Source organism: Zootoca vivipara, chromosome 3 (assembly GCF_965207765.1).
Source record: "Zootoca vivipara chromosome 3, rZooViv2.hap1.1, whole genome shotgun sequence".
NCBI lineage: Eukaryota > Metazoa > Chordata > Lepidosauria > Squamata > Lacertidae > Zootoca > Zootoca vivipara.
In genome coordinates this window covers 102,736,759-102,763,595 of record NC_142586.1, presented here as the reverse complement: position 1 = coordinate 102,763,595, position 26,837 = coordinate 102,736,759, and the positions used below count along the sequence as shown (strand labels likewise).

Sequence of the window (26,837 nt, the reverse complement as noted above, 5' to 3'; positions counted from 1 at the left end):
AGGTAATACCTCTTCACTGGATATGTAAAGGTTAAAAAAAAAAGGCAAATGTATTTCTCTTTCGTCCTAAGGGGGGGGCCCCCATTTTCTTTACCGGATCTATGGCTTTCGCTTTAACTCTGGTGGCGCTTTTAACTGTTTCTACAGCAGATGGTGCTAGAGGTCAGGATAAATTAATACTTTTCTTAATCGTTGCAATCAGACACTTATTAAAATCTTGATAGTGGGGTCTTGTGCTTTGGGAATCCTCGACAATTTTGCCCACACAAATTATCAGGATTTTGTTTTGTGCAAGAAGGTTGGGGGATGGCGGCGACAAAATGTTGCAGCATATCCACAGGGAGTGGTGACACAGCATGTCCTGGACTCCAGCCAACTCCCCTGCCCACCATGTTCACCTTGAGGACACACTAGGTCAGGGGTGCAGAACCTTAGACCTATGGGCCAAAGGGGATCTACACAGCTTCCCAGAAGCCACACACTTCTTGAGTGTTTTCGCCACGAATGTGTCCTTGAGAGGTGTGTGTTTGTTTGTGTGTGTGTGGTCTAAACCACTGAGCCTCTTGGGCTTGCCGACTGGAAGGTTGGCGGTTCGAATCCCCTCAACGGGGTGAGCTTCCATTGCTCTGTCCCAGCTCCTGCTAACCTAGCAATTTGAAATCATGCCAGTACAAGTAGATAAATAGGTACCACTGCGGCGGGAAGGTAAACAGTGTTTCCATGCGCTGTGGTTTCTGTCATGGTGTCTCGTTGCACCAGAAGCGGTTTAGTCATGCAGGCCACATAACCCGGAAAGCTGTCTGTGGACAAACGCCGGCTCCCTCGGCCTGAAAACGAGATGAGCGCCGGAATCCCATAGTCACCTTTGACTGGACTTAACCTTTACCTTTTATGTGCAAAAACCTCTGAATTCTTTTTTGCATGGGTGGAATATAGCTCAGTATACAAAGGTGAGTCTATTGCTCCATGCACTTCTGAATCTAGCCTGCCCATTACTATGACCATCCAGTGATGTCTGTGGGGCAAGAGGCCCCTTTCCCCCCAGTGCCAGAGATATTGTTGGCGGGAAGAAGCGAAAGTCTGAACAAGTGTCAGTTTGACACCCGCTTCAGGGACAAATGTCAAATCTGAAGGTGAGGTGGGGAAACGGATGCTGTGGTCTGATCCTGACTGGGGCACTCCAAGGCTGCTTCCCTTCCAAAATAAAAAAGCTTGAGCTCACTTAAACAAAACAAAAGCAACCCACTATGAATAATGTCATGTGTACTTTGGCCCTTAGCAGCAGATTAATACTGCAGAGAATGATCCTGGCCTACCTTACAAGGTTGCCGTAAGGACTGCTGAGCTAATTTTGTCAAATGGCATATGAATGCAAAATAATAATAACCCTTGCTAGCCAAAACAAACAAGAATCTCCAACCTATTAAAGAAAACATGAGTGGCACCTACTGAGCCTGACTACTTAAACGCTAATGTTTAGTGTGAGCTCTTGGCTTGGGAGGGCAGGTTATATATCTAAATAATATCCTAAATTATGGGCCACTTTGATTTTTTTTTAAAGCCATCCTGTTTCTCTCTCACACACAAGTTTTTGACTGTGATGGGGAAGAGGCGACTGTTGCTTCTACTCATCGTCTTTGAGTAGCAGCAATAAAGCAAGCCAAGCTTCTATGTTAGAGCCATCAGTCTGAGATGCAAGTTTGCAAGATCTCTCTCTCTCTCTCTCTCTCTCTCTCTCTCTCTCTCTCTCTCTCTCTCTCTCTCTCTCTCTCTCTCTCTGGGGTGTGTTTCTGTGGAGGACAGCTCCTAGGAGGGAGCACACTGGCAGCGAAGGCAGCCTACCAATGAGAGGTGGAAACTGAGCCTTTTTTATTTTTTTTTACTCTTTGGATCTTTGGAAAACCTGCTGTGTGATGCTGCAGTCATTTCTGATCTGAGCACAGGAGTGCTCTCTATCCCTCCTGATTTGCAGTCAGGGCAACTTGGCTGTCGAGGAAAGTGCTTTGCCAGGTGTTCCTGTGCAATCTGAGAAGAGTTTTTTCTTTCCTTTTCTATCTACCTACCTATCTTGGAATAATAGTGCCATGCTTTCTGGATTGCAATACAGCCTCTTACTCTTCTTGTGCCTAACATCATGTCAAGAATCTCGAGCATCCCAGGTAAGCCCCATTCTCCCAATCAACAACAGGTTAGGTCTGGATAACATTTCATCTATATCATCTATCTATCTATCTATCTATCTATCTATCTATCTATCTATCTATCTATAATCTATCTCTATCTATTTATCATCTATCTATCTATCATCTATCTATCATCTTTATTTAACATCTATAAAACCTTGGAGGGGTTATAAATGCAATGCATGAAAGAAATGATAAGTTTCCCTTGACAGTAAAACGAACGGTGGTTGTTTTTTGTGTGTTTTGTTTGTTAACTTTTGCTTAAAAGTCTGGACTTTATTTTAGCTCTCCCTCCCCGGCCTCATGTGTCTCTTTCTGCAAAGGCAACAGGTAAGTAAAATTATGGTTGCTGGTGCCCTTCGATACACACCCTCTAATTTTCAACTTCACACCAACAGACAAGAGGTGTGGTTAATGTTTGGTGTAAATCAGAAAAGACACGCAGGAAACAAGGTCAGTCCAAAGCCAAATAAGTACCATCAGTCCAAACTAATATGCAAATCTTCATCTGGAGAAATTTGAAGACTAAAAATATAGCCTTCCCATCACTTAATCCTCAAATCCCTCGACACTGTTCGAGGTGAAAAATGCAGCTCCAGAAGTGTAGGGCATGTAATTACTTTTGCAAATTATCTGCCTCTGAAAATTCTTATATTTCTTGCCCTGTAAAAAGGTAAAGGGTAAAGGGACCCCTGACCATTAGGTCCAGTCGTGACCGACTCTGGGGTTGCGCACTCATCTCGCATTATTGGCCAAGGGAGCCGACGTATAGCTTCCAGGTCATGTGGCCAGCATGACAAAGCCGCTTCTGGCAAACCAGAGCAGCACATGGAAACGCCGTTTACCTTCCCGCTGTAGCGGTTCCTATTTATCTACTTGCATTTTGACGTGCTTTCGAACTGCTAGGTTGGCAGGAGCTGGGACCGAGCAACGGGAGCTCACCCCGTCACAGGGATTCGAACCGCCGACCTTCTGATCAGCAAGCCCTAGGCTCAGTGGTTCTGCTAATAATGCAACTGCAACCCTCTTGCTGAGTTAGGAAAGAAACTCAACCTGTTCCTCCGTTAATGCCTGAATAAACCAGTGCAGTCAAGTGATTGCAGAGCTTGTGAGTTCAAGTCACTTTGCAGGAATATCAACAATGGGCTGAGCGAGCTGCACAGTGATGAAGTTTATTATGCTTAACAGTAGCGCAGCAGTTCAGGTTAAAAATAACTCTTTAACAAAGAGCTTATTATAAAGGTATCCAGTATGACTTAAAAAAAAAAAGTCTGCTGCATGCTACATATGATAAGAGTCTTGGGCAAGAGAAAACTTGCTCACTCCCCAAACCCCGAGAACATGCTTCATATAAAACATGGCAATAAAATTCTTGTTCAATCAAATTGTAAGGAAATGTCAGGTTTATTATGTCTGCCGTCACTCCGTTTTGACTGGCTCCTGTCCCAGTACTTAGTGTTGACTTTTGATCCTGGTGAAGAAGTTGTGCAACGGATAAAGAAAGTCAATTTCATAGCAAAAGCAGCATTTGTGTGGGGGTGTCTGTGCATGTGCGATCAGCAATAAGAAGACTTTTGTTCAGTTCACATTTTACTTTGACCTTGCCTGATTTTAGTGCAAGCTCCCCTGCAAACCCAGCTATATTTCAAAACTTGCACTTCTCTGGATTTCACAATGCAGTTTTCCAACCAAGAAGACTGTGCATGAAAAAAACACTATATTAACCTATGGATTTGCTTGCAAACATATGTATAATAGGCAAAATTGCAAAAAAGAAGAAAGAAAGAAAAACAGATGCATATATTAGGCTTAACCTGCATGGAAATGCATGCTGATTTTTCGTGTTGACTTTTTTATTCAAATTGATGCAGAAATAGGCAAACTGAATTTAAGGCTGGGAAAATGGGAAACCAAAAGAAACTGAAAATGACAGGTTTGTGCATCCCTATTTGCGATAAATGGACAGATATTGATAAACTTGCACAGACAGATCAATAGATATGCATTTATGGCTGAGTGGATACAGGATTTAGATAGCATAACAGATGAATCAAACCCTTGTGCAATAGGTAACATTCCTTTCTTGCAGGAGGCAAACAGGACTGAACATCTTGGCACTCTCAGGGCATAAAGGAAAGGCAGGAGGTAGCAGCTGTTGAATGGGATCCTTGCATTCCATTTGCTCTCTTGGCAGTCATTTACATGAAAGTATTTCTCACGTGACACTAAAAGTGATTCTGGGGAATCTTCCAGCATGTTGTGGAATACAAAGAAGAAAATAACTGTTGTTGTTGTTGTTGTTGTTGTTGTTGTTGTTGTTGTTGTTGTTTTAATCAGACACTCACAGTTTTGCTTATGCAAAGCCAGTGCTAGCAGTTGGAAAATGTGGGTGCTTTGGGGGGGCCTGGACCTGTTAAGGAGCTGCCTAGCCCAAGAGACCCACCAACTATGCACCAAGCCTGTCGCCATGGAAGAAAGGGGATCAAGTGACATGGGCAGCCAAATACGTACCCAGTAATCAAAACAAAACAAAACAAAACATGTGTGGCCAGCCATATCACCTGATGGTCCACGCCCAACTCACCAGATTTCATCCTGGCTCCACCCTTGCACCGTCAAGTACAACACCCTGCCAAGAAGACCAATATTGTTGTTGTTGTTGTTGCTGTTGCTGTTGCTGTTGCTGTTGTTGTTGTTTAGTCGTTTAGTCGTGTCCGACTCTTTGTGACCCCATGGACCATAGCACGCCAGGCACTCCTGTCTTGCACTGCTTCCCGCAGTTTGGTCAAACTCATGTTTGTAGATTCAAGAACACTGTCCAACCATCTCGTCCTCTGTCGTCCCCTTCTCCTAGTGCCAATATTATTGACTTCCAAAGTTGGCTGCCCGGGCATTGGCCCAGCTGCAAAGGCTGGTACCTGTTGTGTATATTGATTAGCACAGTGGAGGAGGATGGGAAGGGGTCAAGCCATGCATGTTAGCATGGTGACAATGGCAGTCGTATGCCAATGATCTCATCAACTCGCGGCTATGCTAGCCACTCTTGGCCCCTGCCAAGGCCCTGTATTCTGACATTTGCTGGACCAAGGAAACGTTCACGCTATCTTAACAGCAACAACAACAGATTTATTTGTTACACTAATACATATATTTGTTCTCTGCCAATCTTGTAAACAGCCATAGACCAGGGCTGGGCAACGTTCAGTCCTAGAGCCTCGTATGGCTCTCAGCCTAATTAAAAAATCCCTGTACAATTCAGACCCCTGGCAAGAGCAATCTGGTGCTCTCCTGTTACACACATACATAACTTTATTTTTATGCCACCTTTCCACAGTTCAAATCATGCTCAAAGGTGACTTACAGCATGTGGAAAATACATGGGAAATACATGGAAAAATAACTACAACTGTACAAACATAGTCATAAACAATAAACAAAATATTAAAAAATACACGACCAAATTGAACAATTTCCACATAAATGACAGCCAGATCTAAAATACAGATACAAAATACAGCAGCGACAACCTCGCCCAACAAAACACCCAAACACCCCAGCCCATTTGGTAGGGAAGGAGGATGGCAGAAAGAAAGAAACAGAGGTGGGGAGGGACAAGAGAGAGAGAAGGGTGTTGGGGGGTGGGGAGCAGTGGCCCCACCCATTTTTGTCCCTGGCCCTGCCCACCCCTTGCATGTGGCCCCCAAAGAATGCACCCATCAGCAGAAAACAGATGGTCAACTCCTGCTTTTGGCAACTTCCATCAATAGGAAACGTGCCCTTATAATAGATAAATACTACTGAATTACCGTACAAAATCAGTAGCAGAAGAAAACTATAACAGATTCAAAAGCATAACGTCTCAGGGCAGCCAAACAACAGTCACCTGGCTTGAATGTTGAACCAGGTCAGCCTCTGCCAACTTGGAACCCTCCAAATATTGTCATCAGCCTCAGCCAACCTCTAACAAATGTTAGAGAAGGCGGGGGCCCTTTAAAGGAAAAGTGACCTTTCACTGATGATGGAGCTAACTCCTCCATAAGGCTCAGCAACATCTAAGTTCTACTGTCCTACAGCATTCAACCTGAGCACTACATGCAGCTGTCCAAAGTTTCCAGGCAATTGCTGGAAACACTGCTTTTAAACACATTTGTCACATGCATGAGACACAGGTCAGCACAAAAGACACAGGTCTTGGTTGTCAGTGAAGTTAACTCTTTATTCAGGGGCATGGCATACAACTCAGCAACACTTCCCAGCAGATCTTGCCTCTATGGAGCAATTGCCAGGACTGAAGGTCCTTGCCTTCAACCCTTTCTAAGGCTCTCCTCTCCCGGATGTTTCAAACTGCATCTGCCCACCTCTGACCTCTGTTCTGCCCTCCTCCTTATCCTGCACGTTCTTGGAGACCAGCATGGAGGGGAGCTTGTTTCAGCAAGAGAGGGAGACTCCCCGGATTCTTCAGCAGTCTCTTAGTCCCCCTCCTCTGCTTCAGCCTCAGTGTCTGAACTGCTCCCTGTCACAGGTTCTTCCCGCTCACTAAACCCTGTTGCCCCTTCAGCATCCAGCCCTGCCTCCCAATCATCTCCCTCTGACCTCTCCTCGGTATCCCACCACCGATCCCCTGGCTCTGAGCCTTCCTCCTCTGGGGTTTCCCTTGGGGGTTCCCCGGCTAGTGCCTCCCACCACTCCTCTTTGTCCAGCCAGCACATCTTACAATGTTGTGAGCACACAAGTTGTTTCAGGTTCCAGCTATAAAAAAATATAACGTGTGAAATGACCATTGGGCTCAAGTCTGTGCTCCACTGAGCTACGGATCTTGGTAGGTGGCACAGGCAAGTCAATGACTCAGTTAATTCTGCCTTATGAGTCTGGTACTGTGGATTCCCTGAAGGAGGTGCAGGAAGGTCAGAATAGCTCAGTTGGTTAGAGCGTGGTGCTGATAATGCCAAGGTTGCAGGTTCGATCCCCATATGGCCGAGCTGCATATTCCTGTACAGTGGTAACTCGGTTTATGAACACAATTGGTTCTGGAAGTCTGTTCATAAACTGAAGCGTTCATAAACTGAAGCGAACTTTCCCATTTAAAGTAATGGAAAGTGGATTAATCTGTTCCAGACGGTCCGCGGAGTACTTAAACTGAAGCGTTCATAAACTGAAGCGAACTTTCCCATTGAAAGTAATGGAAAGTGGATTAATCCGTTCCAGACGGGTCCACGGAGTACTCAACCTGAAGTGTACTTAACCCGAAGCATGGGTGTAATTGGTTCCGGAAGTCTGTTCATAAACTGAAGCGTTCATAAACTGAAGCGAACTTTCCCATTGAAAGGTCTGAAGAAGTGTGCATGCACACGAAAGCTCATACCAAAATATAAACTTAGTTGGTCTTTAAGGTGCTACTGAAGGAATTTTTTTATTTTGCTTCGACTCAGACCAACACGGCTACCTACCTGTAACTTTCCCATTGAAAGTAAAGGAAAGTGAATTAATCCGTTCCAGATGGGTCCGCGGCGTTCGTAAACCAAAAATTCGTAAACCGAGGTGTTCATAAACCGAGGTTCCACTGTTTCCTCAAGGTCCCTTCCAGCTCTACAATTCTACAATTCTATGATACAAATCAAGTGGGGAAGACATTGGGGGAAACGGTTTTCTAATTGGACTCAACCATCATGCTTAACACCGTACATATAAAGGCCCATTTAAAGGCCTGATCCAGCTGTTTAATGTCTTTGCGTTTTCCACAGGACTGCATGAACAAGCAGCAGCTTCTGACTGCCATCCGCCAAATGCAACAATTTCTAAAGGGGCAGGAAACGAGATTTGCCGAGGGGCTCCGTGTCATGAAACACCGGCTGACGACTCTGCAAAACACAGTCATGAAAACCACCCCTGAACCACCAACTGGTAATTAAAACAACAAGCCTAAAGTGGTGGCGGTGCAAGAGCAGGGGCAACGTTGCTCAGGCTGAGAACCCAGGGCATAGCCAGCAGCTTTATAGGACCAGATAGACCCCGATTGGCTCCTTGTGTCATATGGCCCCTATATACTGCCCATCCATTATTCAATGACATCTGTAAGTCTCTCTTGGATATAGAGGTAGGAAAGTCTTAGAACAAAACAAGTAACATTTTTCATATAAAAAAAAACAAAACTATGGGTGTGAAATGGAGGGAAGGTGCAAGATCCAGGGCCCATTGTAAAAGACATGGGTCTTGGCCCCCTGAGTCACCCTCTAACCACACCCCTGCATCCCAGCATGTTTCTGTGATGGTGATGCTTTTGCCCTCTTTCCTCTAACCACGTCTTTTATTACTGGTACTTTTGTGTACCCAACTCACACAGTGTTCTGCCCTGCCCTGGATGCCCCGCTGAATGGCAAAAGATTTGGCTCCAAGAATATGGTGGACCATGAAGTTCATTTCGCCTGCGATCCTGGATTCCGACTCATCGGCTCCAGTTCTCGAGTGTGTCAGCCAAACGGCAGCTGGACAGGAGATGTTCCTGAGTGCACAGGTAATTCACTTTTTGATTCCCTTGGCTCGGGCATAAACACTCACCTTCAGATGATCAAACATAGCTGTTTCAGGAGTAGCCACGGATGCTGAAGGTGGTTGAATTTGCATCCCACCTTCCCTCCAAGACACTCAAAGTGGCACACATGGTTCTCCCCGTTCCCAATTTTATCTTCATAACAACCCTGTGAGGTAGGTTAGGCTCAGAGGAAGTGACTAGGACAGGGTTACCCAGTGAGCTACGTGGCTGATTTGAACCTTGGTCTCCTGGATCCTAGTCCAACATGCTAACCCATGGGTAGGTGAAATATACTCGGAGTCAAGAGTGAATTTCATGCTCTTTATTCAGCTCATAGTCATCAAGGAGGAGAAGAGAAGACGAATGGCTCTTTTCCCCAAACCATCTGCTTATATACATTATTTACACAATGGGCCTTGCGTGATTGGCTACTTCAGGGCTACACCTGTGGGCCAATTATATTATGGATTGACTTCTGCCTGCAGCCTGATTGGCTGCTCCTACAGGCCAATCAGGTAGCAGATTCACTTCTGCCAGCCGCCTGATTGGCTGCTCCAGCAGGCCAATCAGGTTGCGGATTCACTTCCACCTGGAGTTGGATTGGGTAGCTCCCGCTGATTCTGAATCCTATTGTTCTAGGATTCAGCTCAGTACATAACAGTAGGCAAACTAAGGCCCAGGCTCAATCGCCTTCTAAATCCGGCCCGCAGACGGTCCGGGAATCAGCGTGTTTTTACATGAGTAGAATGTGTCCTTTTATTTAAAATGCATCTCTGGGTTATTTGTGGGGCCTGCCTCGTGCTTTTACATGAGTAGAATGTGTGCTGTTATTTAAAATGCATCTCTGGGTTATTTGTGGGGCATAGGAATTTGTTCATTTCCCCCCTTCAAAATATAGTCTGGCCCCCCACAAGGTCTGAGGGACAGTGGACTGTCCCCCTGCTGGAAATGTTTGCAGACCCCTGCTCTAACCACTACACCACGGTGCTGGCTCTTGTGGACTACGGCTTCCATAATCCCTTATCATTGGCTATGCCGGTTGAGGCAGATGGGAGATTGAGTACAATTACATCTGGAGAGTCACAGGCTTCTAATCCTTCTTGCACATTATATGCTTAGAAGACTATCACTTTAGCATTCATCCTTAGGCGTTACTCAGCACTGATGTGCAGGGTTAGGGCCAAACTAGAAGTGAATTTGAATGCACTGAGCATGCATATTTTTGCAGAATGGAAATAGCATCCATGGGGGAAGAGATCAGCCTTAAGACTACATACTTGCAGGGATGGGGGTGAAGGGGGGGGCGAGTTGGACTCTTTCCCAAACTGATATTTGCATTTCAGGGTAAACTGCCATTGATGCCAATGGAGGCTTTCTTTGCAATGCAAAAAAAGAAAAAGAAAAAGCTGTTTCACAGAATGGATTTGTTGTGCCCAAGTTATTGCCGATACTGTAGCTCTAAATCCACGCGACTGTTGTTCATTGTGTGTGAGGCTGCAGATCCAAGCATATGTCAAATCTTTTAATAGGCAATTTATTACTGGGAAACAGATGACAACATCTGAGAAGGCGACTGGCACAAACACAGTAATTAATCTTATGCGCTTTTTTTGGGGGGGGGGGGACCAACGCGAGGTTTATCCAGATTGGCAAAACAAGAAACTCGTACATAATTACCTCTATTTTAAAAAAATTGCTTACTGGGCAGAAGGCGGTTCTGTTGATGATGAGCAGGCATTTGGCGTAACACACGCATTTCATATTCCTGAGCAGCCACTGTTACTGTGCTTGCCTGTAGCTGTAAGAAGGCAACAAAAGTGTGATGGAAATGTCAAACCATGGAGGGAAGACGTGGTTGGAAGGCTTGGGGTGCAACTCTGCTTACACTGTAGGCTGGTGTACCTGCATGAGAAGCATAGAGGCGACTCTCTGAGCTTATTTATGCTCACCTTTTGCTCTTCCTTCAGTATTAATTCTCTTTGGGCTGCTGACCTGACGGCACTCCCTTCTCCTTCTCCTCCATGCCATACTTCAAATCCGGACAAAAAGGTTGTTGAGCTGCTTCTTCTTCTTTTTTGGCAAAGCTGACATATGGCAACCCTATCCATGCCACGACAGCAGACATACTTGAAGCTCTTTTCCACTGAGATGGAAGACCAACCATAGTGCATCTTAGGTAGAACCAGGATCCTTCCTATCAAGAGCCAACATGCTGCAGTGGTTAGAGTGTCAGACCAGGACTTAGGAGACCAGGATTCCAATCCCCACTTTTTCATGAAGCTCTCTGGGTGAAACTGGCCTCTCGGTTTAACCTACTTCATGTAGTTTTTGTGGGATTTAAATGAAGATTGGGAGAACCCTATACATCACCTTGAACTCCTTGGATAAAATGTTGGGATATAAATTCAGCAAAGTAAATATTTCCTGCAATAAATGTAGCTCATTTTCCAAATTCGAGCGTCACCATGTTATTCCGTCCAGAACAAAGCGTGCTCCTCCAGCAGGGAATTCTGCAGCAAATTCACCTTCTGCTGAGAATTTAAACTCCAAACTCTCTGCAAACTATGGTTCTACTGCTGGGTGCTTTAGAGCTTTCCTTCTCTAACTTGGTTCCCTCCAGATGCTCTGGACAACAACTCCCATCAGCCCCAGCCAGCACATATGACATAAAGTGGGCATGATTTGGGGGGAAATGGCCTCATGGATCAAGTAGGAACTTGACCCACCTCTGGCTAGAATACTGTCTTCTTCTTTGGCGATCACTCGTAGCCGAGTAAGATTGTCTTCCATAAACACAATTTTAACAATGGGTCCGTAAGTGACTGTGGAGGCTAATTCTGGATCCACACGTCCTTCCACAGTGGGGACACTGGTTTCCAGGCGGGAGTTGATTACGGTGTGGATTTGCCAAGCGTGCCTTCCTCTTAGCATGTTTCTCCCTTGCGTCCTGAGATCGAGTTTCTTCAAAGCCCATGACACCTTTGATAAAGGCTATTCTCCAACTGGAGCGCTCGCAGGCCAGTGTTTCCCAGTTGTCAGTGTTTATACTACATTTTTAAAGATTTGCCTTGAGACAGTCTTGAAACCTCTTTTGTTGACCACCAGCATTACGCTTTCCATTTTTAAGTACGGAATAGAGTAGTTGCTTTGGAAGACGATCATCAGGCATCCGCACAACATGACCAGTCCAACGAAGTTGATGTTGAAGAATCATTGCTTCAACACTGGTGATCTTTGCTTCTTCCAGTACACTGATATTAGTTTGCCTGTCTTCCCAAGTTCTTCCCAAGTGATGTGTAAAATTTTTCGGAGACACCGTTGATGGAATCTTTCAAGGAGTTGAAGATGGCGTTTATAAGTGGTCCATGTTTCACAAGCAATAGTAAGGTTGGTAGTACAATAGCTTTGTAAACAAGCACTTTGGTTTCCCTGCAAATGTCCTGGTCCTCAAACACTCTGCACTTCAATTGGGAGAAAGCCGCACTCGCAGAGCTCAGGTGATGCTAGATTTCAGCATCAATGTTGGCCCTTGTGGAAAGGTAACTGCCTAGGTAGGAGAAGTGATCAACATTTTCCAACGTCACACCACTGAGTTGGATTTGTGGCGCTGCAGAGGGGTTATTTTGTACTTGTTGATGCAGCACTTTGGTTTTTCGGATGTTGAGTGATAAGCCAAGCTTTTCGTAAGCTTCTGCAAAGATATTTAGGGTGGTTTGGAGGCCATCCTCTGAGCGTGCGCGCACTATGTTGTCATCAGCATACTGAAGCTCTATGACGGAAGTTACTGTAACCTTACTTTTTGTTTTCAGCCTGTTCAGATTGAAGAGCTTTCCATCTGTTCGTTATATGATTTCTACTCCGGTGGGGAGTTTCCCATCGACAAAGTATAGGATCATGGCAATGAAAATAATGAATAGAGTTGGGGCAATAACACAACCCTGTTTAACACCTGATCCCACTGTGAATGGTTCACTTTGAGAGCCATTGTTATCTGCGATTGTCGCTGTCATATTATCATGGAGGAGCCGAATGATGTTTACAAATTTATCTGGGCAGCCAACTTTCAAAAGGACAGTCCACAGGGCATTACGATTTACAGTGTCGAAAACACTGTACCACAGATGGGGACTAGGGACATTGGGAAAGGCCAATCTGGGAGCAGACTAAGGGACCAGATCCAACATGTTGGTTGGGGGGCCTCTATATCAGCAATTGCCTCTTAGCTGTAGGGAGACTTGACTGCAGAACTGTACTTTAAAAGGGTGTGTTGTGACAGGCAGGAATTCAAAAAGATATGATGTAGGGTACAATGCAGAGAAATGGCATATCTGCCGTGTAGCCACTGCAGCCCATCAGTGATTCAATCCCATTTGAAATCTCTTGACTAATTTTATTCAGACTGTTAGAATTGCTTTTGCTGGAATCCTGAGTGATGCAAGATATTATTAAGGCACAGTAAATTGCATATTGGATTATACCATTTCTTTAAACATATTAGCTGTTTTTTGACTCTCCAAAAAGGTTTCTTTATTTTGAAACTACAAGTATGAAAATTCTGGGCTGAACAGAAATTTCTTCTGAATTGAACCTGCACTTATTCCTAAAGTGTGTATTCCTTGTATTTTGCTTATTGAAATGCAATTGGGGAATGGAATTAACTACAATAAGCCATAGAAACTGGCCTCTGGCCTTGCTCCTGTGTCTTTTACAGCAGCCTCACACACAAAAATCCCACCAGCAAAGCTTTCTCATCAATCATCTCCATGCTAGAAAACCCTTTCCTTGCTTGGTTTCTGTCCATTACAGTGTTTCCCAATCTTGGGTATCCAGCTGTTTTTATTATTATACTACAACTCCCATCAGCCCTAGCTAGCAAGACCAGTGGTCAGGGATGATGGGAATTGTAGTCTGAAAACAGCTGGCAATCCAGGGTTGCAGAATACTGCCTTAGAACCCCTGTTTAGCATTTTATAATATTTAATAATGTTTGTAGCACATGGAATTCTTCTCCTTCAGCCTTCCCCAAACTGGTGCTCCTCAAGATCCTTTGGACTACAATTCCCATGAGCCACACCCTGATAATGGGAGCTGCCTTTTATTGCTCCTTTTTAGAGATGTTGCTGGTTTTTATTGTGCTATGTATTCACCAGTGTAGCTAGCCGCCTGGCTGCCCGGGGCGGCAAATCCGAAGGCACCCTGCCGGGGGGCAGGATATCCATTGCATGCATGCGTTGCGCATCACGACGCATGCACCATGACACATGACGCACACGCCTTGATGCGCGGCGCATGTGCACACAGGAGGCAGGTGCCGCAGCAAACCCCCTGAGCAAGCCGCGGAGTGAGGCAGTCGGGGGCTTCTCCTCCATGGCTGCCTGGGGCGGTACGCCCCCCGCCCCCTATTACTATGCCACTGTATGTCTTACTATATTTGTAAACATTGGATTAAATCAGTGTGTATCATAGCGCTCTCTCTGTGTGTGTGTGTGTGTGTGCGTGCGTGCGTGAGAGAGAGAGAGAGAGAGAGATTTGCATCCATTTTCCTGACTTTGTCTCTCTCAGTTAACTCATGCAAAAATTCTTGGCCCTGGTCTGTGTGGTTTACATTTTCACACGCTCCTCCATAGGGTGCTTAGCCCCCCCCCCCCGTGCATTGACAGTGCTGTTTGTTTAAGTGAATTCCTACCTCATTGTGCAAAATGCTAATGAGCCATTGAGCCCCTGGCGGACTGAGCGGCTGCGAAGGCCAGAGACCTGCCACTCTCCATTGTGTTCGAGAAGACAGACATTTCTAAAGAGATTATGGCACAGTGCGCTAGACGGCCAGCCAGATGTGACTCTAGAACAGGGGTGGGGAGCCGCTTTTCAGACCAAGGGCCGTATTCCCCATCTGGGCAATGTTCTGGAGGCCATATGGCAGTGGTGGGAGGGGCCGGAGGCAATAGGTGCAAAGCAATGAAATCTACTTCTGTAGGCATGACCAGAGTTCAAGGAGACATCCTAGCAGGGCAAAAGCACAATAGTGGGTGGGGTTAAGAAAGGGGTGTGGCCTGGGAGAGGCATGAGGTCTGATGGGAATCTGTTGGCCTGTGGCCCGAGGTTTGTGACCTTTGGCCAATTATCAAGTGAGCAGTGGGAATAAGGAGAATGCCCGTTGCTGCTGTCCACAACGGTCCCATTCACAACATACATTTAAATCACTATGATGCCACTTTAAACAGTAATGGTGCCCCTCCAAAAGGATTCTGGGGCCTGTAATTCTTAAGGGTGCCGAGACCCTTTTACCCTCACAGAATTACAATTCTCAGAGTGGTCAAACCGTTCAGCTGAGGTCCACCTCCAAGGGTCTTCTGGCAGTTCCTTCACTGTGAGAAGTGAAGTCACACGGAGCCAGTCAGAAGGCCTTTTTGGTAGTGGCACCCGCACTTTGGAACACTCTCCCATCAGATGTCAAGGAGAGAAAGAACTACACCACTTTTAGAAGACACCTGAAGGCATCCCTGTATCGGGAAGTGTTTTAGGTTTGATGTTTTATAATGTTTTTATATGTGCTGGAAGCCACCTAGAGTAGCTGGGGAAACCCAGCCAGATGGGTGGGGTATTGTTGTTGTTGTTGTTGTTGTTGTTGTTGTTGTTGTTGTTGTTGTTGTTATTCCCTCCTCACAGGGAACTCTGGGAACTGCAGCTCTGGGAATAGGGGTTCTCCTAGCAACTCTCAGCACTCTTAAGCAAACTACATTTCCCATAACCCTTTGGGGGTTGTCAGTAGTAGAGAAGTCAGTTGGTTAGAGCACGGTGCTGATAATGGCATGGTCACAGGTTCTTCGATCCCCATATACATCTTCCGGCATTGCAGGGCGTTGGACTCGATGATGCTTCCAACTCTATGGATCTATGACTGTGGTATCATAGTGTTTTTACATATATGGTTTGAGTATGGCCAGTGTCTTCCTTGACCAAAAATAAAAATGGTTAGGTAGCTGGCATCTATGCAGGTGAAAAACCACCATTTGTTCTCTTTAGGACACCTGGGCAGTGTCTGGTCCTCTTCACAATGCCTAGCCCAGGTGTCGATGAGGCCTAGTGCACACACTCAGCACGGACAGCCAGATGACAATTTCGGCTTTGTAGAAAGTTCAAGGAAGCAGGAGCGGTTGGAAAAATCCGGCTACAATTCCTTGGCTGCTTGTTCAATAACTTCATGGTCTAGTGGCCCCTGATTATTTAGAATATTCTATTGATGATCAGGGGAGCTTGGCTTTTTTGGCAGATGGGAAGCAGTGGCAATCCATGAGGCATTCACTCACGCAGCCTGTTTCTTCAAGGAATTCCACTGCGCTAATTATTTCAACACATAATAAGCCAGGGAGAGGTGAAAGGGTGCCTCAGGTGAATAGAGATTGGGGGGGGGAGAGGGGAGAATCTGGCCAGCTCTTGCAAATAAAAGATTTTGCTTCTTCCATTAAAGTGTATTTTGCCTTGAGGAGGATATGCACATTTGCAAAACCAGAAGGAAGCTGCCTAACCAAACAGGCAAATAGCCGCCATATTGCTGTTGGTTGTGTTTACCAAAGGTTGCCCTTGAGCAGGGGTAGCCAAGGAGGTGCCCTCTGGATCTTGTGGATTGCAACTAGGGATTGGGGGAGAAATTAGAGGGAAATGCTTGAGATATATCTGTAGATTTAATCCAAATTTCATACCTGAAAGAAAATTATGAGGAGAAATTTGTACTAAAATGTTGTAGGCTTTCACTGAAGAACTTCAAAAGCAGGCTATGGGTTGCGGAAATAAATCGAAGCTCTGAAACCTCCCTATTTTATTGGCCCTTTCTTAGATATTGGGGTATGCACCAGTCACCTGTGTCAGAATGGGGGAACATGTGTTGACCGAGGTGAACAGTACAAATGCTTTTGTCCCCAGGAGTGGACAGGCCCCAACTGCCAATATCAAACACAGACAGGTATGTATTGTGGTGAGGGGTTAAGGAGGGAGGGAAAGAGGAATATTTAAAGCTTAATGTGAAAGATGGGGAGGGCAGGCCCTAGAAACACAAGACATTATAGTGAGTCAGACCATTTGCTCATTTAGCTCAATATTAGCTACACTGACAATATAGCCATAGTCGCTGGTTTCCACTGATATCATTTTCCTCCATGTGGAGGAAGTGATCACAAAGCTTAGACAGGAAGAGGGAGAGGACTTCTCATGGGAATGCTGGTTTTGCCATAGCTGCCAAGTTTTCCCTTTTCTCGCGAGGAAGCCTATTCAGCATAAGGGAAAATCCCTTAAAAAAGGGATAACTTGGCAGCTATGGTTTTGCCCATCTCTGTCCCCAAACATTGGGTGTAATGTGTAGTTTTCCCCCTTGTTGCTGCAGATGTGGAACAAATCCACCACTCCATTTTATTAGTTGTGTAAAAATAAGGATTTCTTCTCATTTGTGGTTTGGGATTTTACACTGTCCTGGAGGCGAATTCTTCCCTCCCCCACTTGTCCTTTAGTACCACCCGAATGGAGCGTAACAGATGACCCGGCGTTCAGCCGTAAACCTCGCTGCGCCAAATTTGACCGGATGCAGCAGTGCAGCTGCGAAGCGGGCTTCCATATGAGCGGCACAGCAGAAAACAGCATCTGCCAGGGTAAGAGTGCAATTGCAAGAGATCTCTGAGGAGTCGGCTGCTACAAGCTGCTTCTGCTTTCTGTCGAAGTTAAAGCCGTGTCTAAGCTGCAGAATATGGTTGTGCGGCCTTTCGTTTATAGTCTCTCAGTGCTGTATGGGTGTTTTTTTTAATAGAGTAACGTAAGTAAAACAGAAAAGAAAAGATGAATCCCTGATCCAAGGAGATTAACATTGTAAATTCCAACAGTAAGAAAGTGGACAGAAGGCGGAACAAGGGAAAAGAAGGGCTGAACCAGTAGGAACTGCAACAACTTATTGCAGGGTGGAGTGCTTTTGTTAAGGGTTCCAGCACTCCATTCTTTTCCTGTTTTCCGGTTCTCCCCCGACTCTCCCCAAACAATCAGCCACGATTCTGTATCTCCAAAGTATCCTCAGACGTCCTTGGGCTTTTTAGTTTAGTTTTGCTTTTGCATGTTTATTTGGAATTTAACCTTGGAATTCTCCACTGATTACTGGGGACAGGTCGAATCGTCCCCTAGCATATTTAAAAAATAGCTTCTCAGCTTGAACCAGTAAACAGCCTATCCGGACAATGAGATGGTTCTCTCTCTACCACTTTCCTATCTACAAGCTTCTCACTCCATTTATTGAGCATGTGTGGTGCAGATTTGCCAGCATAAACCCAAGCGGCTGAAGACTTGAAATTGATATTGATGTGTACAATGCAAACCCATTTGAATTGGTTTAGAAAAGAGAAGCGGATTTATGCATTTTTAAATCAATAAATGAAACACAGTTGCAGCACACACACTTGAGCTCATGGTCAAGCCATGGGCGCGTTTACTTAGAAGCAAGTACCACAGAGGCTTACTCCAAAATCATGTGAACATATAAGTCCAACCTTAGCTTCAGTTGGGGATAAGAACTGGAGGTTCCATGTAAAGGCAAAAGGCCAGCCGGCCCTATCGTTAGACAAAGCACCACCTCAAATGGCAAGTGCTGACAGGCAACACTGGGCACCCCCAGAGCTATTCTCCCTAAGCCCCCATTTCCCCTGGGGAATGTCCTACACAGCATATCCTTGGCGCTTTGATCCTCAGGTGTGGATCACCTTGTGTAGCCTGTCATGAAATTTGTCCAAGTAGAAATAACGTCGGTATTTTCTTCCCCCTTGCAGATGTGAATGAATGTGAAGTTTACAAGCTGGAGGGAGCCCCTCGTCTCTGTATGCACACCTGCATCAACATTCCTGGCTCGTACCGCTGTTCCTGCCCCAGAGGATACCAGATCTTCAGCGATGCGAAAAGCTGTGAAGGTGACTTTAGCATGAGGCAGATGGCATTTCGCAGACGCTGAATGTGCAGGTTTCATGCAGCCTTTTCGGTCCCCAAAAGCTGCTTAGATTGTGTGCCGTGTGTTTCTCTGCAACCAGGTTTAAGCTCACTTCTGCCCATTCTCACCTAGGAGCAGGGACTTGGTTAGGCACTCATACATTTTATGACTATGAATGCAATGAAATGATAACAGAATAGAAGCTGGACTTCCCAAACGCCGTGCAAGAAGCCAGATTTTTGGAACGGTTTGTAATGCACGGCTACTTAAAATTCTGGCTGTTAATGAATGCCAAGGGAGCGAGGCCCGCTGAAACAAGGTAGACATTGTAATGCCATTTAGATATGTCGGGAGGTATGGCGGTCAAGTGCCAAAAGGAATTGAATAGTGATATTGTATGCATGAAGCAGGCACTCTGTGCTCTCGCTGGCTACAGAAAATGCCTTCAGATTATGATAAAACAGAGCTAATCGCTGGGATTTGTTTGGCTTTTTTGCTGTTGTCTCTAAAATTAAAGCATCCTGTGTAAGGGAGGCAGACTGACATTGCACGGCTTAAAATATTTTCTGCCCACTCCACAAGCCAATTAACCTGGAATATTTCCGCTCATTATTTACTTTGGCTGCATGCACACCCTACAATTGAAGCACATCTGACGCACACATACGCCTCCCCCAAAAAGAATCCTGGGAACTGTAGTTTGTTTTGTTGTTGTTTAGTCGTTTAGTTGTGTCCGACTCTTCGTGACCCCATGGACCAGAGCACGCCAGGCACTCCTGTCTTCCACTGCCTCCCGCAGTTTGGTCAAACTCATGTTTGTAGCTTCGAGAACACTGTCCAACCCTCTCGTCCTCTGTTGTCCCCTTCTCCTTGTGCCCTCCATCTTTCCCAACATCAGGGTCTCTTCCAGGGAGTCTTCTCTTCTCATGAGGTGGCCAAAGTATTGGAGCCTCAGCTTCAGGATCTGTCCTTCTGGTGAGCACTCGGGGCTGATTTCCTTCAGAATGGATAGGTTTGATCTTCTTGCAATCCATGGGACTCTCAAGAGTCTCCTCCAGCACCATAATTCAAAAGCATCAATTCTTTGGCGATCAGCCTTCTTTATGGTTCAGCTCTCACTTCCATACATCACTACTGGGAAAGCAATAGCTTTAACTATACGGACCTTTGTCGGCAAGATGATGTCTCTGCTTTTTAAGATGCTGTCTAGGTTTGTCATTGCTTTTCTCCCAAGAAGCAGGCGTCTTTTAATTTCGTGACTGCTGTCACCATCTGCAGTGATCATGGAGCCCAAGAAAGTAAAATCTCTCACTGCCTCCATTTTCCCCCCTTCTATTTGCCAGGAGGTGATGGGACCAGTGGCCATGATCTTAGTTTTTTTGATGTTGAGCTTCAGACCATATTTTGCACTCTCTTCTTTCACCCTCATTAAAAGTTTCTTTAATTCCTCCTCACTTTCTGCCATCAAGGTTGTGTTAGGGATGCTATAGCTCTGTAGTGGGTAAACTACAGTTTCCAGGATTCTTGCGGGGGGGGGGGTTACTTTAAATGTAAGGAATATTTTCCCCAATGTGGGGCTTGAACCCCCAACCCTGAGATTAAGAGTCTCATGCTCTACTGACTAAGCTATCCATGCATTTCATCATCGCTACAACCCTATGAGGTAGAGTTAGGCTGAGACAGGGTGACTGGCTTGGGTCTTCTCATATGTATGGAGTGGCCACTTAGGGCATCATCTGGAAACAGGAAATGCACCACCAAAAGAAGAGGTCAGAGGATACCAATCTGCAGAAAACTTCCTTGGCAGAGCTCAGCTCCAGAAACTTCTCTTGTACATAGGAAGGATTTAGGTGGAACTTCTGTGCACCAGTTAGAGTGTGCAAATTGTCACTGGCCTTGAGAGCAAAAGGGTGGAGAAGATCATACCTTCCCCTTTCTGCGTTAAGCACGTCACCTAAACCATCGGCTCTGGTACTTTGCTTTTCATGTTTCCATTTGTTTTACAGACATCGATGAGTGTGCTCTCTCATTGCACAACTGTACCAGGGGGACAACGTGCATTAATACAGGAGGAAGCTTTCAGTGTGTTAATCCAGAGTGCCCCAAGCCCAGTGGAAACATCAGCTATGTGAAAACATCGCCATTGTAAGTATAATGGGAAATCGTATTGTTTGCCACATTTGACGGCAGTAGCCTAGCTTAGGGCACTCGGGGCCGGTTAGGCGTGGCACAGAGTGAGCTCTGTATTCCAACACCTCATCATACTCCCTGCCCTGCTCCCTTGCCTCACTCTGCCTAATGATAGAGCAGGCCCTAGTTCTGGGCATAAGGAAAGAAATGATGACTGCCCAGAAAACCCACTGTGCAGTTCCAGTTCCTTTCATTTAAAACTAAGAACCAAAAGATCTTGATGATCCAGGCTGTTGGCATATTGTTTTCTGGTCTGTGATCAAACATTACGACAACCTTATGAATATTTCCCCTCCAGTCAGTAAGATTACTTGTTATATTTTCTTTGATACAGGGCCAATGTTCTGTGCCTTGATTATGCACCATCGCCGTGTGTTGCAAACAGAGCTTTGTTTGAGTTTAGAGAACTTTTTGGGCACGATCCAAAAAAGTTAAAGACCTTTAAATCCAATTGATTTCCATTCTGCAGACGCACCATATCCCTAAAACACATTTCCTCGCCGTCAAAAAGAATCCTGGGAGCTGTGGTTTGTTAAAGGGTGCGATGAACTGTAGCTCTGTGAGTGGTGAACTACAGTTCACAGGAATCTTTACAGATGAAAAATGTGCTTTAAAGGTACAGTGTGTCTTCAGCCTTAGGATGCAGTCCTAATCCCATTTACCTGGGAGTAAGCCCATTGAATTCAATGGGTCTTATTTCTGAGTAGATGTGGTTAGGTTAGTGCTGTTCACCGTAACGGGCAGGATTCACCTCATGAGCCCCATCAGCAGAAACCTTGCACAAGGACTTCTACTTGCACAATGAGCTTTCCCCCTCCTCTTCTCCACGCTGTATGCCCCCTGAAATTGGCTTGAGAGGTGGTTGGGAGAACCCCCAGAACAGCAAGGGGGTGGTGGAAGGGGGGGAGTTGTTCCAGCTGGCAAGCAGGAACCCTTGTGCAGATGGAACGCTCAATTCATCAAAGCGTGACATTGAATTCCAATCCAATATGCCAAATTTTTGCCCTTCAAAATAAATGGAAATGAAAAGTGCCTAAAGTAATCTGGATTTCACCTTCAGACTCTAAAACAAAGGTGGGTGGCCTGTATGAAATCCAACAACATCACACAGCCTTACTGGGAAGAAGAAAAGTTAAAGATTCTGCAAAGACCTCCTGGGGTCTAAATCTTAGCAGTATTTTTTTAAAAAAACAACAACTTAATATATAGTTTATATATTGGGTCAATTGTTTGGACCACTATGTTAGGGGTATGCCAGCCCGACATATATTCTCACTGGCACTAACTGCATTTTATCCAACTCTCTGGTTTTTGATTCGCTCAGGTGCACCAACTCTGTGGAGTTGAAAGCACCTTGGCCCTCTCGATGTTTGTTTTAAAGGGGGTCAGACCCCCTTAATCTTCATATGACCCTGCGCATGGTGCATGCGTGTGGCATCACATGCGCAGCACAGGTCAAGCGGCTGGCTCCTCCAGAGTGCTTGGCTTCCTGCATTGCGCATGCATCGTCACACACATTGCACGATGCCCAACATGCAATGTGTGTGACGCCATGCACATGCATTGAGCGTTGGGTACCCTCAATCTTGGAGGCAACTTGCCGCCTCCGGATTCACTTATGCTGCTGCTTTATCGCCATCCCTATTTGCAGCCCTGTGCTCCAGACTGGAGGGAGGGCAGGATGTAAAGATATTCCATACCACTAAGAAACAAATGTATCTCCACCCTACCCCCTACCCTTCACTTTCCTTCCTAGCCAATGCGAACGGAACCCATGCCCCATGGACAGCAGATCCTGCCACCACGCCCCAAAGACAATCTCCTTCCATTACCTCCCTCTGCCGTCCAACCTCGTCACTCCCACCGCCCTCTTCCGCATGGCTACCGCGTCGGCTCCTGGGCGGCCTGGCCCCGACGGCCTGCGCTTTGGAATCGCGGCAGGCAACGGCCGGGGCCATTTCGTCATGCAGCGCTCGGACAGGCAGACCGGTGAGCTCATCCTCGTCCAGAGCCTGCAAGGCCCTCAGACCACAGAAGTGGAAGTCGACATGACCGAGTACCTGGACCGCACCTTCCAAGCGAAGCACGTCTCGAAGATTACCGTCTTCGTGTCGGCTTACGAGTTTTAACGGAAGCCGTCTGCACAGGGGAGGAAAAGAAGCAGCTCGCGGCCTGCTCTTATTCACCCAGAACTTTTGGTTCTAACCACCAGCTGTACTACAAAAGCCTGAACAGACATCAGGCATTGCTGTCTGGGTACTTGCCTGTGTTAATGCCAGCCTCAGATATAATGGCTGTCACCTTTCTGCTTCTCCTCCAGGGGTAGCTGGCATGGCTCTCCCCTGATGCTGTTAGACTACAACTTCCATCAGTCTTGCAGGCTGCTGATGGGAGTTCGAGTTCAGCATCATTTTGAGGGCGCCACATTGGCTACCCCTGTTTGACTTTAAACACTAGATGCCCTGACTGCCTTGGAGGGATAATAATGAGATTGACTGCCAACTATGGTTGGTGTCCCACCTTGACCAACGTGACCCCCCCTTTGTTCGCCAATCCACCATGCCACATAAACAGACAACCTGTCCTTAATGTGGCGTGGTTATCTCTCTTTTTCTCCCTGTCCCTCTCTCTGATGCTGTATGAGAGCAAAAACATCATATCTCTGCTGCAAGGGATCTGATTCAGAAGGTCGGTGGTTCGAATCCCCACAATGGGGTGAGCTCCCGATGCTCGGTCCCAGCTCCCGCCAACCTAGCAGTTAGAAAGCACATCAAAGTGCAAGTAGATAAATACCAACGCGGCATGGCTGAGGGCAGCGAGCTATTGCCGGGAGGCGCCGCATCCATGTCTTATTTTCGGGGTATAGCTTATATTATGGAAATGCGTAGAAATCCTGCTATGGCTTATTTTATGGGTATGTCTTATTTGGGGGAAAACATGGTAGGTACCGCTCCGGCGGGAAGGTAAACGGCGCTTCCGTGTGCTGCTCTGGTTCACCAGAAGCAGCTTAGTCATGCTGGCCACATGACCCGGAAGCTGTCTGCAGACAAACGCCGGCTCCCTTGGCCAGTAAAGCGAGATGAGTGCTGCAACCCCAGAGTCGTCCGCGGCTGGATTTAACGGTCAGGGGTCCCTTTACCTTTTAATGCTGATCTGATGTCGCAAACCATGAGCATGATTCAGCAACCATGGAAACACTTTTTAATTCCTGTTTATTTCAATGGGAAGGACAAGTAATGGTGTGCTTAACAGTGCAAACCTACCGTATGCCTGTTTCCCTGGTAGTGAGCACCACTGATTTCGTACATACAGCCCTAACCATGTCTGCTCAGAAGCCAGTCCTACTGAATTCTGGTGGAATATCTGAGAGTGGGGTTCGGTCTGCAGCCTAACTCTCTAGTCAATGTACACAGAGTTACACTGCACATACCTCCTTCTGATACCAGTGGGACCATAACAGGACAATCTTATGCACATCTACTCTCCGACCAAGTAAGTCTCGCTGAGTTCAATGGGGTTTACTCCAAGGTAAGTGGGTCTTCTAGGATTGCTCCCTAAAGTACTGAGCTGGAACAGTTCTAAACTACATTGCAGCAAACTCACAATTCCGGCCATACTTCTGAACTAAATTCTGAATATATTTTTTTTTTCATAGTTTGCCTGTGAAATAATAGCTTTGAGGGGCACTTTGAGGAAACTGAATCTTAAGCCTTGATGATGAATTGCAGAAACCATTATTATGAGTTTGGATGGTGCCCTGAGTCCCTTCCAATTACAGTGGTGCCTCGCTAGACGAATTTAATTCGTTCCACGGGTCTTTTTCTTATAACGAAAAATTCGTCTAGCGAATCCCATAGGAATGCATTGAATTTTTTTTTTTGCCCATAGGAACGCATTAATTGAATTTCAATGCATTCCTATGGGAAACCGCGATTCGCTAGACGAATTTTTCGTAAAACGCATTCGTCTAGCGAGGCAACCTCCGCTCGAAAAATCCTTTCGTTAAACGGAAATTTCGTTAAGCAGGGCATTCGTTAAGCGAGGCACCACTGTATCGGGATCCTGTATCTGTGGAGGTAAACCACAGGAGAGCAAACTTACCAAACCAGTCCTTTTGTCTAGGAAAAGCACCACGATTGTTGACTAGTTAAGCACCACGATTAGCATAACCAAAGAAGTTGCTCTGTGCCATAGGACAGGTGGGTGGGCCTCCCTGGCCCCAGCTGCTAGGAAGGAGAATAATAGCCGGTGTAGCATGTCTGAAAGAGGGAGAAGCAGGCTGGAAGCTGTAGGCGCGGAGACATGTTTGCTCTATGCTGGATCCAAAGCTGTAACTAACAGAGAAGCAAGATCGTTCGGGGTGTTAATGCTGCGAGCCCCTCCATCTTATGCTCAGGTTGTATATATGTGTAAATAAAACGATTTATCCAAGAGGCACCACAGTCTCCTATGGCCTTCATTCCAAGGAAACTGAACCCTGAAAAAGAGCCTTGAACCCCTGGATTCTCTCACCACTCAGAGACTGGGGTGGCATGTAACACTATTACGCTAAATAGTAAAATGTCGGATTTGCACCTTGCTTCATAATCCAACTAAATTTAACAGTATTTATAACTGGGAATACCCCAAAGAACTGACATACATATGAATGTATTTTCCCATTATGGTTCCTTGAGGTATTCCCACTTCTAGAAGCCAATTATGTTTAGTGGGCTATATATATATAATGCAAATTGCTCTTATAAGAATATGTTTACACTCTCTCTCCAATAGCTCTGTGCATAGCTGTCAAGTTTTCCCTTTTCTCGCGAGGAAGCCTATTCAGCATAATGGAATTTCCCTTTAAAAAAAAGGGAGAACTTGACAGCTATGGCTCTGTGTCCACCCCCTAGCTCCAAAACAATAAGAATTTTGTTCCAACTCTGATATCTTGTTCAACCAAAGGGATGTGGGGAACACAATTCCATTAAACATGTCCTTGTTTGTATTTTGTGTGTGTTTTTCATTGAGTGTCCTGGATTTTATCTTCTTCTGCATTTATGTATGCCCCTGGGATCATGGATCGTCAAAACCCAGGTGTAGTTTCACCGAAACTGACATGACAGAAATCTGGATTATGACATAACATGAACAATGGCAAGCATCAGTTCATCCAGATCTGCCTTGTTTATTGAGCATCCGGGATGATTTAATAGCTGCACCTGCATACATAAATGCATCTATATAATAGTAAGAGTTCTACATTAGTAGCAGAAACAGTCACAACACTGGCACAAAAATCTGGCTCTCAATTGGTATCAGCCCCCAGGGGCATACTAGGTACCTGCTTCTGCCAGAATAGAAAGCCTGGGAAAAGGGTATATCAGCTGCTGTTCCCTCGGGGGGGAGGGGCGGTTAAAAAGTCTCTTATTGGAAGGGGAGCATCTATACAAATTTCCTGGCAAGTTGGGCTAGACGTTCTCAGAGCCGTTCCAGCAAGGAGCATATCATGGACGCCAAATTCACAGCATACACTTAAAGCACTACGGCGCCACTTCTTCCCCCAAAGAATCTTAGGAGTTGCAGTTTGTTAAGAGAGTTATGAGGAGACCCCTATTCCCATCCCAGAACTGCAATTCCCTGAGGTGCCTGTGAAGAAGGATCGATAGGTAAACCACCTCCGGGAACAGCCTCCCGCTAAAGCACGATTAGGGAATGTGTGTTTTTTCTAGCCAGGGGGCCGCATTCCTTTCCTGGGAACCTCCAGAGGGCCACATATCAGTGGCGGGCAGGACCAGAGGGAAATGTGGGCGGAGCAACAACTGCACATTTTGTCTTGTATAATGAGCTAGTTTCTAGGCACACTCACGCCTCTCTGTCTAACATTCAGCAAGCAAGAGTCATTACTGAAGTTCGAGGACCATTTCCAACTGGGCAAAAGCACTCAAAGAGGGTGTGGAGCAGGGGGTGTGTGGCCTGGAGAAAGCTCCAAGGGCCTGACAGA

At 45.9% G+C, this 26,837-nt stretch overlaps 1 protein-coding gene across 1 annotated transcript; it reads left to right on the top strand.

Annotated features, from left to right (window-relative positions):
- The first annotated feature begins 1,939 nt into the window (after positions 1-1,939).
- FBLN7 (fibulin 7) lies at positions 1,940-25,841 on the top strand. The gene is made up of 8 exons (XM_035111111.3): positions 1,940-2,159; positions 7,925-8,084; positions 8,524-8,694; positions 16,547-16,672; positions 17,214-17,351; positions 18,510-18,647; positions 20,671-20,809; positions 22,611-25,841. The coding sequence occupies exons 1-8, from the start codon at positions 2,085-2,087 to the stop codon at positions 22,981-22,983; spliced, it is 1,320 nt and encodes a 439-aa protein (XP_034967002.1). The 5' UTR covers positions 1,940-2,084; the 3' UTR covers positions 22,984-25,841.
- The last annotated feature ends 996 nt before the right edge of the window (positions 25,842-26,837 follow it).

Bases quoted from the DNA above. Each gene is read 5' to 3' on its own strand.
- FBLN7 (XM_035111111.3), top strand. From the start codon at position 2,085: ATGCTTTCTGGATTGCAATACAGCCTCTTACTCTTCTTGTGCCTAACA. The intron at 16,673-17,213 runs GTATGTATTGTG...CTTGTCCTTTAG, and splicing joins CCAATATCAAACACAGACAG to TACCACCCGAATGGAGCGTA. The intron at 18,648-20,670 runs GTGACTTTAGCA...TTTGTTTTACAG, and splicing joins CGATGCGAAAAGCTGTGAAG to ACATCGATGAGTGTGCTCTC.